Source organism: Acomys minous, assembly GCF_964271855.1.
Source record: "Acomys minous genome assembly, contig: scaffold_24, whole genome shotgun sequence".
NCBI lineage: Eukaryota > Metazoa > Chordata > Mammalia > Rodentia > Muridae > Acomys > Acomys minous.
Genome location: NW_028182181.1, coordinates 182,131 through 198,255, shown reverse-complemented (window position 1 = coordinate 198,255; position 16,125 = coordinate 182,131). Strand labels below are relative to the sequence as shown.

Below are 16,125 nucleotides of genomic sequence, written 5' to 3'. Positions count from 1 at the left end.
ACATGAGTGCTAGGTCTGTATCAGGTGAGTTCTAGGAGCTGAAAATTAGTCCTGTCCCACAGTCAAGCATTCGCAATCACAGCATCAACAGGAAGGGCAAAGTGTCTTCCAGCCCAGCCCTACCTTCCTGGACTGGTCCATTGTAATGAAGGAAGGGATCATCGATTTCCTCAGTGTGTACTTGTCATGCCACAGCCGGTCGGTTTTAACAGTTGGATCTGATGCCACAAAAAACTAAGAGGAAAAGAACACTAACATTAGAAATATTTATGAGAAATTTACTTACTAGTAACAAATTATTATGAAGTTATCCATAAATAAGTACTTCAGACACAAGGAGCCCACTCACTTAGACAATGAGCTTGTTTGACACCACCACTCTGGACAGAAAGCTCTCTAAGTTGACTGTGTTCCCAGACATTTAAACCCAAACTACAAAAAAACCAAGCTGCACCCTGCCTTAGAGACAGGAGCGAGCCTTAGCATGAGGACAATGAAGCCCCTCACTGGCAGCCTCCAGGAACCACATCCTGCAGGTTCTATGGGCTCAGGGGGGTCTTCTACCTTGGTATCCACATGGAATTCCAAGGCTTTCTCAGCAGTCAACTCACATCCAGTGGCCCTCAGTTTGTGTGCTCATGACCACCTTCACCTCACAGAGTGCCACCGGCTGGAACAGCAGCACCTGAACACACACACTAGTCACAAACTGCCACCTACAGACAGAGCCCAGAGCACTCAGGACTTCTCACACAACAGGCCAACCGAGAGCAACCAGCCGAGGGGCAATGAAGAGACTTCCTCATGTGACTCTCCCCTGGCGCCACCTGTGACAAGCACACTTCTACATCATCCAACCAAGTCACAGCTCATCTTCTCCCTCCCACACCTACCTGTCAGAAAGGACATTCTGTAGCAGGAAGAAAATCCAGCAGCCATAGCCTCTAGCTTATCTACAGTATGAAGAGGGCACTTTCATTTTCAGCCACAAGGCTTCATACGTACTGTTGCTCCAGTCCCTACAAATTTGCTTTCTGGAAGCAGAACTGATCAGTCTGTATGTATGTGATGCCACACAGACCTCCAAAGCCTGTGCTGCTAGCGCCCCCAGCAGCAGGGAGCCCTGTACTCTGCGCCCTTACTAAAGGAAACTGAGCTACTAATACAGGTGCCCTTAGGTGCTCTCCTCCTGTGACCTGTCTCTAGCCTAGATTTCTATTTTGACTTTATTAACATACATATTCTTCATACATTATACATTTAAAATTAGGAATCACTGCACATTACAAATTTAGCCTTCCCAAGTAAATCATCTGCCAGTGTTTGCGGTACGTTCCATGGGTGTGTGTGTGTGTGTGTGTGTGTGTGTGTGTGTGTGTGTGTGTGTGTGTGTGTGCATGCACACGCCGTGTTCCGGTTTTGTTGTTGCTATTATAGCTTTAGGCTTCCTTACTCTGGTACAATCTTCCCATTTCCAGATTATAGAAGTAGCCTTTTATGTATTATCATTTTATTTTTATTGTTTTGTGCTATTTCTATCATTAGTTTCTCGAAATAAAGTATTATCTTTTTATTGGTAAAATCTTTTTGAGTATGTTATACTTTTAAAAAATATTTATTATTTATACTGTATTCTGCACGCATGTGTGTCGGCAAGCCAGAAAAGGGGACCAAATTTCATTACAGATGGTTGTGAGCCACCATGTGGTTCCTGGGAATTGAACTCAGAACCTTTAGAAGAGCAGCCAGTCCTCTAAACCTATGAGCCATCAGCCCAGCCCCTGTTATCTTCTAACATGCTGCTAAACGTGGAAGGCTATCTGGAGTGGTGGTCCATGTCTTTAATCCCAGTCATGGAGGCAGGCATGGCTCTGCAAGCTCTCGGCCAGCCAGGGCTACATAGTGATATTCTGTCTCCAAAACAAACAAATAAATAACTGAAAGCTAGAAACTACTAGATACATTAATTCTAACAGTGGTTTATCTAGGGTTTCCTACTTAGATGAGCATACAGTTGATGAGTAAAGCCAGTCTTGCTGGGAAATGTCAAAAAGCGAGTGAGTTTGTCCACCATCTATAATGATCATAAAGCTTCCCACTAACTGTCACAGGTCCCTGAGAAGTAGAGGAAAAGCACTAATCTTTCCAGGAGAAACAAGATGCAAATTTACATTTATGAATACAGGCCAGACTAAGAGATAGTCAGGACTTCAAAGAACACTTTAAGAACTTGTTGAAAAATAATTTAATGTCAGAAAGTGGCATTCATTATTTACTTCCAAGAAAAATGATGTATGACATGACGCAGTCCAATTGAAACTGCATAAACACAAATACTACTCACTGGTGATCAGATTACTCCACACATGTGCCTTTCTCTGCTAGATGTGCTTCTACAATCGAAATGTTTAAACAGCACAAATAATGTGCCAATCAGAAAAACTTTAATAATTGATACAGTTGATGTTTAACTGATTTTGTTTTTAGATAGCATCATTCTCTCAGAGCTGCCCATGATGCTGGGGTCTCACGCTTGACTCTGTAGGCCGTACTTGTGAATGCTGGCTGTCGTGGGGTCACAGAGCAGGGATGAGCTGTTTGCAACTAACTAACTGGTCCGATGTACATTACCTTTCTACACAACCAAGGCAGCTCGGGGAAACAAACACTGCTGTGCTGGGGTTACCATATAACACGTACTGAAATTAACCCTGAGACAAATCTGAAATGTTCTAAGCCCGCTGCAAGCATCTCCCAGTGACCATCACTGTGCTACAACTGCCCTTTGGCTTGCCATCCAACAGATGACATTAATTGCATGTAAATTGTATTTCTCTGTTACTCACTTAAACACAAGAGCTAGTTTTTACAGACAGCACACCAATTTATCCTGATAGTTGGAGTGCAGCTGGGTTTCTATCAGTGTGAACAATAAGGATTTTAATTTAAACTATAAAAAAAGCTCCCAGACAATTCAGTCATCTTTGGAAGTCACAAATACATTGCTTCTTCTAGGGCACAGGAGCGTGCACTCACTCTACAATCAGCTAGTAGTGAGCACAAAGGGTGTGCTCATCTTTAGGATACAATGAACTGGGAGACATATATGGTATGGTGGCAGAGGAAGAACCGAGGCCAGAACATAATTGCAGTAAGCCTTCATTGTATTGATGCATTTCCCCCTCAAGGTCCTTTGATTTCTACTATTATGTCAAACACAGAAAGAATCTAGGAGAAAAAAAAATTGTCATTGTACCCTGATTTCTCATTAACTGCTAGACAAATGTGCACTTCCCACCCGAAACAGGAGCAACAGGGAGATTTGCTTAGTGTGCAGCTTAGTCCCCAGACACTCCCACAGCAACCTGCCTGCTACGGCAGCCAGGATCCAGCTTAGGACTTGAAAAGCTCACAACCCCTTCATCCAGTCTCAGCTTCCCTGTATCACGAAGGTCATGGACTAGGCAAACACTCCAGCTACAGTTTCAAGCAGCACCAGGCTCCAGTTTTGTTGGCTAAACTTATCCCTAAGTATTGAATGCTTTTGATGTGCATGCAGCTGTCTTCTTGGCTTCCTGTATGTAGCATTTGCCAGCATAAAGAAACACAAGGATTTCTGGCACTGATTGGCAGTCTGCTAGTTTGAGAACCTTAGCACTAGACCCAGGCGTGCCTCCTTTCCAGTGCACTTCTCTGCAGTCCACACTTGGGGTTTCTCTATGCTAAGACCATGTCGCCTGCGAAGGTCATCTCTTCCATTCTTTTCTACCGGATTGGATCCCTCTTCACTGCTGTCTTGCTGGCACACATAAAATGCTGAGTAGAAGTAGGATATTGGTACCTTGTGTGGGTCTTTATTCAGGAGCAAGGTGGACAGCCTCTTACCAGCCCCAGGCATTAGCTGCTACTGTTCCAAAGACAGCTCTCTTCTGATCATGGCTTTGGTGTTTTATTGCTGTGTAGTACTGAATGTCAGCAGACGTTTCTCTAGCATGCACAGAGCAGACTGTGTCCTTTACACTCTCATCATGGCCCTTACTCTGACGGACTATGGCTCTTACTCTTATGGACTATGGCTCTTACTCTGATGGGCTATGGCTCTTACTTTGATAGACTATGGGCCCTTACTCTGATGGGCTATGGCTCTTACTCTGATGGGCTATGGCCCTTACTTTGATGGACTATGGGCTCTTATTCTGATGGACTATGGGTCTTACTCTGATGGGCTATGGCTCTTACTCTGATGGGCTATGGCTCTTACTCTGATGGGCTATGGCTCTTACTCTGATGGACTATGGGCCCTTACTCTGATGGACTATGGCTCTTACTCTGATGGACTATGGCTCTTCTCTGATGGACTATGGACCACACTCTGTATTACTAGGATGAATCCCTTTTGGTAACAATTTTTTCAATGTGCTCCTGGTAATTAGTGGAGGCTTTCAACATCTGTAGGTAGTCCTGAGAGATGTGGTCACATATTTACCTTGTGTGGTACTGTGATGGCTTCATGAAATGATGGAAATGTCCCTCCCTGTTGCACTTCGCCGTCTGGGGAGGCTTGGTGGAGACTCTGCAGCTGTCTGTCAGAACTCCCTCAAAGACCATCTCACGCATGTCTCAGTCTCGGGGATCTACTGACCTGCTGGAGGTCTGAACACATTCCTTGTGACTCAATCTGGGAGTCCTGCTTCTGGGAGCTAACACACCTGGGTCATACTCAGAGGACTCTTTTCTCTCTCTATTTCTGCCTGAGACTGTCAATGCCTGCAGACTCAATCACCTGCCACCTTCTGGCCTTCTCATGGAAAGGCAGCTGCTGAGTTCCTGCTGTTTCCTGCTGCCATTCTACAATACTATATGTCCTGTTGCTCTCTATGGACCTGTTCATTACATTTCTCATCAACTGAAAATGGACAATAAGTGATTTGTCCATCAGGTGCATGGACAGGCTCAGGCACTGTCTTTTCCTTTCCTTACTCTTTCTGTCTATCAAACGGAAGGCCTCATCTCACTCATAGGCAGTGGGTACATCTCTCTCCCTGCTCAGGCCTGCTGCAGAACAGTCTTAGGCTTTTTGTTGCTGTGACAAAATACCTGCTAAAACAGCTCTGGAGAGGACAGGTTACCCTGGCTCCTGTGTCAGGGGTTGTAACCACAATGGTAGGCAGGATGAAGAGCAAAGGATGCCTCTCCACTGCCTTTCTGTTCCCTCTGGTGGAACCTGGGCCCCAGCCTGCCTCTGGGATGCTGCTGCTCACTAGTTCCCATTGGGTTCCAGGCAGGTGTACCCTACTAACTAGTCCCCACTGGGCTCCAAGCAGGCGCACCCTCCTATCTAGTCTCCACTGGACTCCAGGTGGGTGCACCCTCCTAACTAGTCCCCATTGGGCTCTAAGCAGGTGTACCCTCCTAACTAGTCTCCACTGGGCTCCAGGTGGTTTACCCTCCTAACTAGTTCCCACTGGGCTCTAGGCAGGTGCAACCTCCTAACTAGTCCCTTTGGGCTCCTTCTCACAAACACATGCAGATGGCCACCTGCTGTGCTTTACCAGGTGCTTCCTAAGGCCACTGAGGCTGGCCACTGAGAGGGACCGCAGGAGCTAATTTTCAACTCACAATGTCTACATGGCTCCCCTTTCAGTTTCTCCTTACCAGTATTTACACCTTCTTCTGGCCAGGAAGCATTTCCCACTGCAGACAGCCCATAAACTACAGCTCACTTACAGCCACTGAGTTGGCACTTGAAAAAAATTCAGCTTCACAATCAAATTCTAGCTCACTTTGGCCATGTTGAGAAAGAATTAGCTTATGCGAGGGCTAAAGAGGCAAAAGCCTCAAGTTTTTATTACTCAAAAACCAAATATACTACCAAATATGTATGATAAATCTATTATTTGCAGTTTTTAAAAAATGTGACTTAAAACTTAAATGAAAAATATTTAGAGTTCACTAGAAAATGAAGGACATCAGGGACCTATATTCAGGGCAAGAGATGGCCAAATGTTCCAGAGACTCACTCTAGCCTCACCTATTCCCAGAATGCCCTTGACAGGCCCAGACTTTATACAGATCTAGGGGAGAGGGAAGGCTGAGTGAGGAAGACCCAGCAGCAATGGAGCAGGGACTAAGTCACAGCAAAGTGGACTGAAGGGACAAGCACAGCAGCCCTTACCACATGGCACCTAAGCTCAGAGAGAACCGCTACCTGTCAGTCATGCAACAGCAAAGAAGCAATGCAAATAGCACCAGGGCCAAAGCGTCACATGGGCAGAGGAACTGGCACACAAAGGACTAGGGACTTGGTCTTGCTGGTGCCTGTGAAAACCCGAGAATTATGAATTAGCACGGGGAGGTGTGAAAAGATTGGTGAGTCATGTGATAACATGCTAATTCTCAGGGAACACAGGGGAAGGACCCATACACAACTCATGGAACTTTTCTAGATATTTTAAATTAAGTCAAGAGCAAAGCATGAAAAAAATAAAATAAAATCTTTCAATGGGATAAGAAATGAGGTTACATTTGTTGAGTGACAAGATGAACCTATTCTATCATGCTCACCAGACCAAGACACTCGGTAACTTCTAAAACCCAGGGCTAGAGCGATGACTCAGTGAGTAAAGAAAAACAAACAAAGCCTGGACAGAAGCTAGATAGACAGCTCAGAGCTTAAGAGCAAGTGTCACAACGGCTGAGGACGCACGTTTGACTCTCACCACCCACACTGTGTGCCTCACAGCTCCTAAAGCTCCAGCTCCAGAGGAGCCAAAGCTCTCTTCTGGACTCTTGGGCACTGTCCTCACACATGCAATTTAAAATAAAAGAAGGTTCTTTGACTCTTTTTCTTCGGTTTGTTTTTATTTTATTTTATTTTATTTATTTATTTTTAGGTGCTCATTTGTTTTCTAATATATGAAAGCATATGGATTTGGGTGAAATGGGAGGTGGGAAGGACATGGGAGGAATTGGGGGAGGGATAATAATATAATAATCAGAATATATTATATAGAAAAAATAGAAAAAAAAGCAACACCATTAGAAAACAAAAAAACAAAACACAAAAAAAACTCTGGGTATAATGACACCTACTTGTAATCTGAGTGCTGGAGAGAGAGACAGGCAGATTCCTGGGGCAGGCTGGGTAGCCAGCCTAGTTTACTCAGCAAGGTCCAGGTCAAATGAGAGACCCTGTCTCAAAAAGTGAAGGTGGAAGTCGTCTGAAGATCAATACCCGAGACGGCACACATGCGTGCGGGCGCACACACACATATACACACACAAAATCAAATCTTAGAGTCTCACTCATATTCCAAGCAACAAGGTATCTTCAGAAGAACACCTCAAATGAACACTGTGCTACATAACAGCAAATCAGTGTCTGATAAAAATAAGGAACAATTATGTACCGCACATTTCAGAACTCCAGACGGAAGCCTGGTGATACGGGTTACTGGTGGAGAATTTGTCTAAAAAGCATGTGACCTGGATTCAACTTCCTCTCCTGCACTCACTTCCATGGCAAGCAGCAGAGGTTTTACCATGAATGCTGTATTTAGTGTGGTGTCTATGCATTTCTTAACCTCTTAGCATAAGTGAATATAGAATACAACTTTCATCAGGTTTCTGTTTCCATTTCTTAGTGCTACTGACAGCACTTCTGAGTGTGTTGTCGCTGGCCCTGTTCCCAACCACCACAAAGTCCTCTAGTGTCTGTTGGCTGAATGGTTCTGTGTGTCAGAGATTTTTAGGAACACGCGTGTTACATTGCACCTTAACTACCTGTATTTCAAAAGGAAAATAAACCCAGATGTAATAGCTTGCTTCACTCAAATACTTAGTACCAAGCTGACAAGTTTATAAAATAACCACGTAAAGAGACACCCACCCCAGTGCATCTGCAGGCCCTAGGGTGGTGCTCTGCCATCAGCCAGCCGGTGATCTGGTATCAGCAGGCCCCAGGGAGACCACGCTTTGCTGTCAGTCAGCCTGGACATGCACATTCCCCCTAACCACGTGACTGTGCTGATCACAGAGTAGCACCGTGCCAGAGGTGCATGGCCTTCAGAGGAGGCACAGGCCTGTTCAGAGAGATGATACTGGTCAAGATAGCTGCACTGGAGGAGGTGGCACCCACAGCACTTAGCCCCAAGCCTTGGTACTTACTTCATGGTATGTGTCCTCCAGCTCCCCATCATAGATCCATCGGTAGAGGAAGCTCAGGACAGGGTGAGACACTAAGCTCAGAATGTGCTGCACCAGGGACTTCATGTAGGGATCCCCTGTCTTTGTATAGGCATGGACAGCAGAGGCCAGCTCACCCCCTTTCCGTCCTAGGGGAAATAAGGAAAAAAATACACAAAAATAGCCAAACTTGAAGTCATGACACAAGCAATCACTTAATATTAAGCAAAGACAGCAAGTGACAGTGATAATATGCCTCTGCTTTCTTCAGTCAGTACGAACCTTGTGTACCTAGTGACAGTAGCAGCACAGCATGGGCACTGAGATGCAGTCTCTGGCTGTACAAACACACAAGCAGGAGTCAGCCAACAAGCTTTTCAGTTGTAAAACTGACTACGAGTGACCAGCTGCCCCGTCTAGAGTCTTAAGATTCACACTTTACTCTGCAATTTAGCTCACACCTAAGTACTCATGAAAAGCAAAGGCTCTAAGGACAACATGACAAGATGTGGGGTGTGGCACACATGCAAACAGCCTGCCAGCAGCAGTGCAGCTCTGCAGCAGGACCCTGAGGAAGGCCCAGGAGCGGCAGAACTGGGTTCTAGCAAGGCAAGCGCGGAGTTGGCAGTGTGGGTCAGAGGCTCCTAGTCTCATACACATTGCTCTGGTGTGCAAGCAGACGAGTGATGAGAGACACCTAGGAACCCAGGAGCGAGTCTTACAGCAACAACTGCCGCAGACCTGTGTGTGCTCACTGCTGTGCCCTCAATGTGAGGCTGTGTGTCCTGTGTGTGCTCACTGCTGTGCCCCTCAATGTGAGCCTGTGTCTCCTGTGTGTGCTCACTGCGGTGCCCTCAATGTGAGGCTGTGTGTCCTGTGTGTGCTCACTATTGTGCCCTCAATGTGAGCCTGTGCGTCCTGTGTGTGCTCACTGCTGTGCCCCTCAATGTGAGCCTGTGTCTCCTGTGTGTGCTCACTGCTGTGCAATCAATGTGAGCCTGTGTCTCCTGTGTGTGCTCACTGCTGTGCCCCTCAAACAGAGTAGAATCACAGACCCTACCACAAGCAAGTTTTGCACCAAATATGTCTAGAAGCACAGAAAGGAAGCGCTCAGAGGACCTTGGCAGTAGTCGACCAGCGCAGCAAGGGTCTTCAGCCTTATTTTGGGGTCATATGTCCAAACCAGGAGGCGCCGCAGAGTGAGGCTGCTCTCTAGTCCCAGAGTCACACCTTGATCATCTTCTAACTGCAGCTAAAAAACAACAGGGAAAGGGTGAGCAAAGAGACTGAGTCAAGTCCTCACCCCAGAACCTACGCAAACGAAAACCAGGCCTGGCTGTGCAGCAATCAACTCAAACGTCCTCCTGTAAAAGCACAGCACTTTTAGGCTACACACAATTAGTCTTCATAGGGCAGAGAGGTCCCTGAAATGAGCAATCAACTGGTTCTAGGATGCTACAAGATGCTGTCTACAGTTTTCTAAGTCTTGAAGGATTCACCAGGAGTTCTTACCTGGGAGTGCAGGACAGAGAGGAGCCGGTAGTACTCGTTGAGCTCTTGGTGCAAGGCTGCACAGAAACTCTGTGTGAGAAAGACAAGCAGGGCTAAAGCATGGCCGTGCGCTCACAGTGGTTCAGTCTGAGACAAGAGTACACCACCACGGAGCTCAGGGCAACTGCGCTCCTGCATCTGTAGTGCTGATTTTAGTAAGAAGCAGCTTGAACCTTGCAGAAAGAAACAGGAGGGATGTGGCAGGTTTCAGTAATGCCACAAGCATGGTCACTTTAGAGGAGGACCCTTTTACATGGTGGCCTTTCTAAGTTTCTGCAGTTGCAACAACTTTCTTGAATCCACTTCCAAGAAATGGGGACTTCTACTAGCCCCACTTTTGGCATGGTTTCCTTACCGACCCAGTTCTCTCTGCAACTCCAGAGTTCGCTCCACAGATGCTGCCAGAAGTGGTAAAAACGGACCCACTGCCTGCAGCCCAATGATAAGACCCTCTTGGCATGAACCCGAGGCTATAAACAGAGCACACAGCCCAAAGTCTGCTTGCAAGTCAAGCTACCAAACAGACCAGCAAAGGCTAAAGCCTAGCATCTTTAAAGAAATATTCAGGCCCCATGGCTCCCCATACACCTTAATGCAATACACAATCCCATACAATATGTGCCTATTTTGCCACACAGAAGAATGAAATGCTCTTTTAGCTATAAAAAATGAACATAAAATACAAAAAAACCCTTCTGGTGATAAAAAGGAACATAAAATGAACATTTTCATTTCCTGTAGCTATAAAATTAGCACACCAACTTTATAGGCACACAGCCAACACTTCAAAAGTCAGACTTGTGAGATGAACTGCCCCAACCTAGGGAACCACAAAGGCCTTTGAGTGAAATGCTGGGGTCCCAGTGAGGGCAGACACCTCCAAATTCCCACCACCACCACACATGGAAGCAACCAGCTCAGGGCACAGGCGTCCTTACTAACTTGTTAGCTCCCCTAACATTCAGAGAGGCAGCAATGGGGCATTTGTTCAGGTACATCATCATGTTCTACAAAACCGCCACCCCAGTCTCCAACCGGGCAGAACCACAAACATAGACAAGGTTAAAAATAAGAACATAAACAGTTTATCAACTGACCAAGAGCTTAAGCTGCTGTCAGCCATGGAGAATGCACTCCTGCAGACTGCACAGCTGAAACTACAGGTGGTCTGCATGCCAACGCCACATAGCCAGGTTCTGTGAGCGCGTCCATCTCCCACAGCCCGAGGGAGTGGGGCTGGCTGGGCTGGACCACCTGGGCTTGCAGAGGAGGAGTAATGACAAGAACTGTGCTAGGAGCCAGTTCTCCTTCTGCACAATCCTGTCCCATCTGGACTATGACACGGCTCTGCTGAGGCCTCAGGGAGAATGCACCCAGCAAGTACCCACGACAACAGGCACAGACACACCCCAACAGGGATACAGATCACCCCAACAAGAGCACTCAAATGGTCTAACACGGGCAGCCATGGCTTCTTGACTTCAGCAGCAGGACACACAGGGGCTACATGCAGACAGTGTTGTGAACACCACCCCACTAGCATGGCCAATAAGATGAAAGCACAGGATTTAAATGCCTGACTGTAGGACCCTTATGATGCTACTATAGTGATAACATAGCTAAGGCACGTCTAGCAAGTTGTCAGGACCCGGAATATACAAAGTGTGAAACCGCCCAGTACAGAACTGGACATTCTCAAAAGACACAGCCAATGGCACTGAAAAAATATCCACAACTCCCAATTATCTGGGAAATGAAACCAAGCCCTGAGAAACACCCGAGCTCCAGTAAGAACAGCCACCATCTGGAAGATGAGGAAGGGGAAGCCAGCACACTGCTGGGTGGCTGAGCACTGGCTCCTCAAATAACTAAAGGAGGACTTCCAGATGCCCACACCCACCGTAGGCCTGTGTCGGTGCCTGCAGCACTATTCACAGCAGCCATATGTGAAAAAGTGCCAATGCACAGAGAGCTACACTGTGGAAATTCACGCAAACAGAAACATTTGAGACTGTTACACAATCTGCCATACAACTTTTCAGGCAGAAAAAGGAGTGAACTAAGTAAAGGTGACAGGCTCCACCTAGCCCCAGCCAGGCATGCTGTTAGTGTCAGCCCTCAGAGAACAAGAAGGGCAGTGGTCAGCCAGCAGGAAACTCTAGGCTCAAGCCTAGCACTAAGGATGCATTCTCTCCTCACTTTCTAGTACAGAAAGGAGCTTTGGTGAATGAACAGTGTGCAAGGTGACATGCTGTCAATCATGAAGCCAAACTTCATCCCAAGGCATCACTTTAAAGTCATATTCCTAGCCACCAGCCACACTGCCCCTGCCACACCCCTGGCCATCAGCCACGCTGCCCCTGCCATGTTCCTGCTGAGTTCCTGGCCACTACCACATTGCCCTGTTACACCCCTGGCTAATAGCCACACTGCCCCTGGCTAACAGCCATGCTACCACTGCTTTGCTCCTGGCCACCAGCCACGCTGCCCCTGCCATGCTCCTGGCCACCAGCCACGCTACAGCACCTCTGTGATCCTCTCAGTAAACTTCTATAGATACCGTTGGCAGCAATTCCTGAAAAAGAATCCAGCTTGGACCAAAAGCATGGGCCACCAAAATCTGCAGGAGGCCAAGACTTTGGAGGTATTCCCACACTGACTTTTAAATCCACATTCCCCTCAAGATCCAGCAGCCAGGAGGGAAAGGTGGCTGCTTCAAGTGGTGTGCAGCTCCATCAGTGTTCCAGCCTTACGTAGGCAGGCAGCGACAGCAATGGGTCCCCACATTCCACACCTGTCACACTAGAACCATGGACGCCTGGTCTGATCACAGCTCCAAGGCCCTTCCTATGCCTCGGAGGTGGCAGTGGTGGGCACAGCGCAGGCCCAAGCTTCCCACTTGCAAGTCTCTTTCGTCTGGCCTTGATGAACCCCGCCTGCCATTCCCTCATCAGTCCTCAGGCCCCGTGTTCTCAGTGGACCCTGACTGACAGCATCAGCAGTTACCAAGGACACTTTCTATAAGAAGAGCCCAACAGTGACTTCAGGCTCTGGCGCGGAGGAGAACAGCACTTCAGACCTGCAGTGACGATGAACATACCTGACCTACAAGTCCAAATGAGCGGTCCAGACTCCTCTGGTCGACATATTTTCTGATTTTATTATGTAACCATCCCAGCTCAGCAAGCCGGACTGCCATGTCCCTCAAAGATTTATTTACGTTTGCCTAAAATGTAAACACAGCAAAAGTAAAACTCAAAGACACCAGTAGAATTCACCATCAGCTCTAGCCACCTGTTCAAATATTCTAGCATTAAACAGCAGCCCAAGGAAGATGGAAGTAGCTACCACACCACCAAGAGGAAGAAAGCATGGCAGCAGGGAGGACGGAGCGGGAGCAGACCAGGCTCCTTCTGTGTCACTCTGTGGAATAGCATTCTGGGGCCTGCCCACCAGGGACCTTGACAATCCCCAGACACAGGAGAGTGATGACCTTGTCCTGTGGAGAGGAGCAGGGCGTACATCCACAGGAGCAGGGATGTGGGAAGACTGCATCAGGAATGCTGTGTCCAGGACAGCACACCACACTGGCCTCTGTTTCTTGGGTCCTCTACCCTCACTGCAGCAGCCCCAGCAGTGGACTCATAAGGAAAAGCAAGCCTCACCACAGGGGGCCTGTGATAGATCACAGGAGCCACAGATGGTCAGGGCAAGAAGCAAATCCAGCTGTGCCACTCATTCTGTCCCAGATCTGCCAATCCCTGGGGATGCCAGTCAGTAGGATGCTCGTTCTGACTCTAGTGACTTTTCTTATCCCTGAGCGCTGCAGGCGGCACTCGGCTACCGTACCTTCCCTTCCACTTTGTAGCAGTTGTCCGGGCTGCTCATTTTGATGTACTTGCCATCGATGCCCTGGAACACATAGAGAAGGTCCCTCACAAGAGCCGCTTCGGTGACCTCCAACGAGCCTGCAAAAGATTTGTAAAAGACAGTAAGGAACACTCTCTGTGTGACACGCCTTGCACGACTGACTCGCTGTGTGCCATACATTTGCTCCCAGGCCACATATGCCAACTCGGTGAGCTCAAGAGGCAGGACAGATGCCAGGGCCTTCTGAGGGGGAGGGCTCCTGCAGTGCCCTCCATGGAGGCCTCAGAAGACAAGGCCACCAGGCAGATCACCTCCTGCGACCACCAGGCAGATAGGGAGAGGAGAGCACAGCAAGGGGCTGTGTGACACCAGCTTACTCCATGCTTGGCCCTGAGGACCCACACTTACACAAGGGAGGCTAATGTGGTTGAGAAGGTGCATGTGTGAGTGCTCCATGGGACAGCTGCGTGGGCAAAGGCTTTCATGTGCCTGAGTTACAAATTACACTGCCCCCATGGCAGTAGCAGCCACAGCCTCAGGACCAGCAGACCATGAACCACCAGCAGATCCTGCTCCTCAGTACTGGTGACTCTACCTGCCAAGCACTGCTCCACGGTGTACACTCAAGAAAAGCACTCACAACCCCCTTGACTGCCTAATGGGACTTTAAATCCTTCAAACCACCACGGAAACGGCCAGTGAGTTTCCTTCACACTTGTGCCGCGCCTAGCTCCAGCACCCTGATCAAGACAGACACCATCCTCCACAGAGCGGGGACTTAACCCCAGAAGTAACTTTCCTGAAGGACTGAGTGGCTACCCAGGAGGAAGAGAGTGAGGTGGGAGGACGGGGCCTGGTACAAGGAGGTACAGAGTCCAACACCGAGGGAACTGGCCAGTCAGACGACAGCTGAGAGTGGGCGGCAGCAGAACTAACAGTGGGCAGCGTGCAGTGAGCTCACAAGGCTTCTGGCCCCAACAGGGTCTGGTGCCTCATTCTATAAAAACTAGCATCAGGTCCTGGCTAGTGTTGAGAGTGAAATGGCTTCTCGATGCCAAGACACATCTTACCACTCGAATCCCCTTCTCTCCTTGACCTTGTCATGTTTCGAGAAAGAGCACTGGGGAGACCCTTGGAGGTAGCGGTTTGTGAAGAAGGCTGATTTGCAGTCAGAGTCCACGTAAGACGAGGCCCCAACTGCGGTCGAAGGCCAGCCCCAACTCCTGGAGCTTGATGAGGCTGTCTAGAGAAATAAAGATAAAAGCATTTATGACTTCAAACAACCAGACTCCACAAGAGACAGAAATGTTCCTAGGAATTTTCTTTACTTTATTAACTAGCTACATTAATTTATAAAGCTGATACCAGGGCTCTCCTATACCACCCATCTCCATAACAATCAGCTCCAGGTCCCTGGCACTGTCCTGGTACCGATCCAGTGTTCAGACCCGCTCCCAGCTGCATAGCTTACCTGTCCACCTGCATTACTCTTCCCTATTTGATTTTTCTACCAACACACAGCAGACATCATGCCTACACATAATCAGTTAGAAACTCTAAATTAGTTTTAACTTCAAGATCATGACCTTCATTAATTTAACACTTCCTCAGTTGATAGGTTTCAACACCTGGGCCCTGTCCCTTCCACTGGTCACCAGCCCCACCCCACCTTGTGTGCAACCTATGCAAACAGACCCTGCACTTTTAATTCATTTGGAGAATGCGCAAATACATGAAATGCAAGGCAAAAGTCCCCTGGAAAACATCACAGGCACTCTGTGGAAACCTATGAACCTGATGCTTATTTCTAGTGACAACTGTAATAAAACTACTGCTTCCTAGAACACTAAAACAGCCTCGGGCTCAAAACTGCACCTGCTACTCTAGAGTCTATACAGTACTCTGGGGAGGCCATTCTCCTCCTGCAGTCCCCTCGGTATGGGGAACACCATCACTCCTACCCTGCAGTACCCTCGGTATGGGGAGCACCACCACTCCTACCCTGCAGTACCCTCGGTATGGGGAGCACCATCACTCCTATCCTGCAGTACCCTCGGTATGGGGAGCACCACCACTCCTATCCTACAGTACCCTTGGTATGGAGAGCACCACCACTCCTACCCTTGGTATGGAAAGCACCACCCCACCTACCTTGCAGTACCCTCAGTATGGGGAGCACAACTAGTCTTCCCCTGAACTACTGTTGGTGGGCACAGACTTACTAAAAGCATTCAGTAATACTGTGCATCTGAAAAGAACTGTAAACGTAAAATAAAAGCCTAATTCAGGTCAAAATTGTCTATGTAATTTTTTTCATAACAGCACTAAGCACTCTAATTTCTAAGGTCACAATTGAGACCCTTTCAGCCAAATGCGGGCTTTGGGTCAGCTGTTGGTAAATGGTACAGCTCATCACAGGGCAATGTGTGGTGCACACAGCCCATGCTCAGTACCTGCTGTACAATATAAGTCAAAGTGACTTGAGATCCCACCGTGCTCGCACGGGAAACAGCATGCTTT

At 47.9% G+C, this 16,125-nt stretch overlaps 1 protein-coding gene and 2 long non-coding RNA genes across 3 annotated transcripts in view; 1 reads left to right on the top strand and 2 right to left on the bottom strand.

Annotated features, from left to right (window-relative positions):
- Positions 1-16,125, top strand: part of LOC311591745 — a 153,985-nt gene that overhangs the window by 74,533 nt on the left and 63,327 nt on the right. The gene's annotated exons all lie outside the window — the stretch shown is intronic.
- LOC311591746 overlaps positions 1-16,125 on the bottom strand; it is a 167,087-nt gene that overhangs the window by 97,404 nt on the left and 53,558 nt on the right. The gene's annotated exons all lie outside the window — the stretch shown is intronic.
- The window catches only part of LOC311591743 (gamma-tubulin complex component 3-like), a 54,645-nt gene that overhangs the window by 23,057 nt on the left and 15,463 nt on the right, over positions 1-16,125 (bottom strand). The window contains exons 6-12 of the mRNA XM_084803401.1: positions 14,676-14,848; positions 13,585-13,703; positions 12,836-12,961; positions 9,697-9,765; positions 9,304-9,436; positions 8,167-8,333; positions 124-234 (exon numbers count right to left, since the gene is read on the bottom strand). Coding sequence (XP_084659527.1) covers positions 124-234; positions 8,167-8,333; positions 9,304-9,436; positions 9,697-9,765; positions 12,836-12,961; positions 13,585-13,703; positions 14,676-14,848 — 898 coding nt within the window. The remainder of the gene's footprint in view (positions 1-123; positions 235-8,166; positions 8,334-9,303; positions 9,437-9,696; positions 9,766-12,835; positions 12,962-13,584; positions 13,704-14,675; positions 14,849-16,125) is intronic.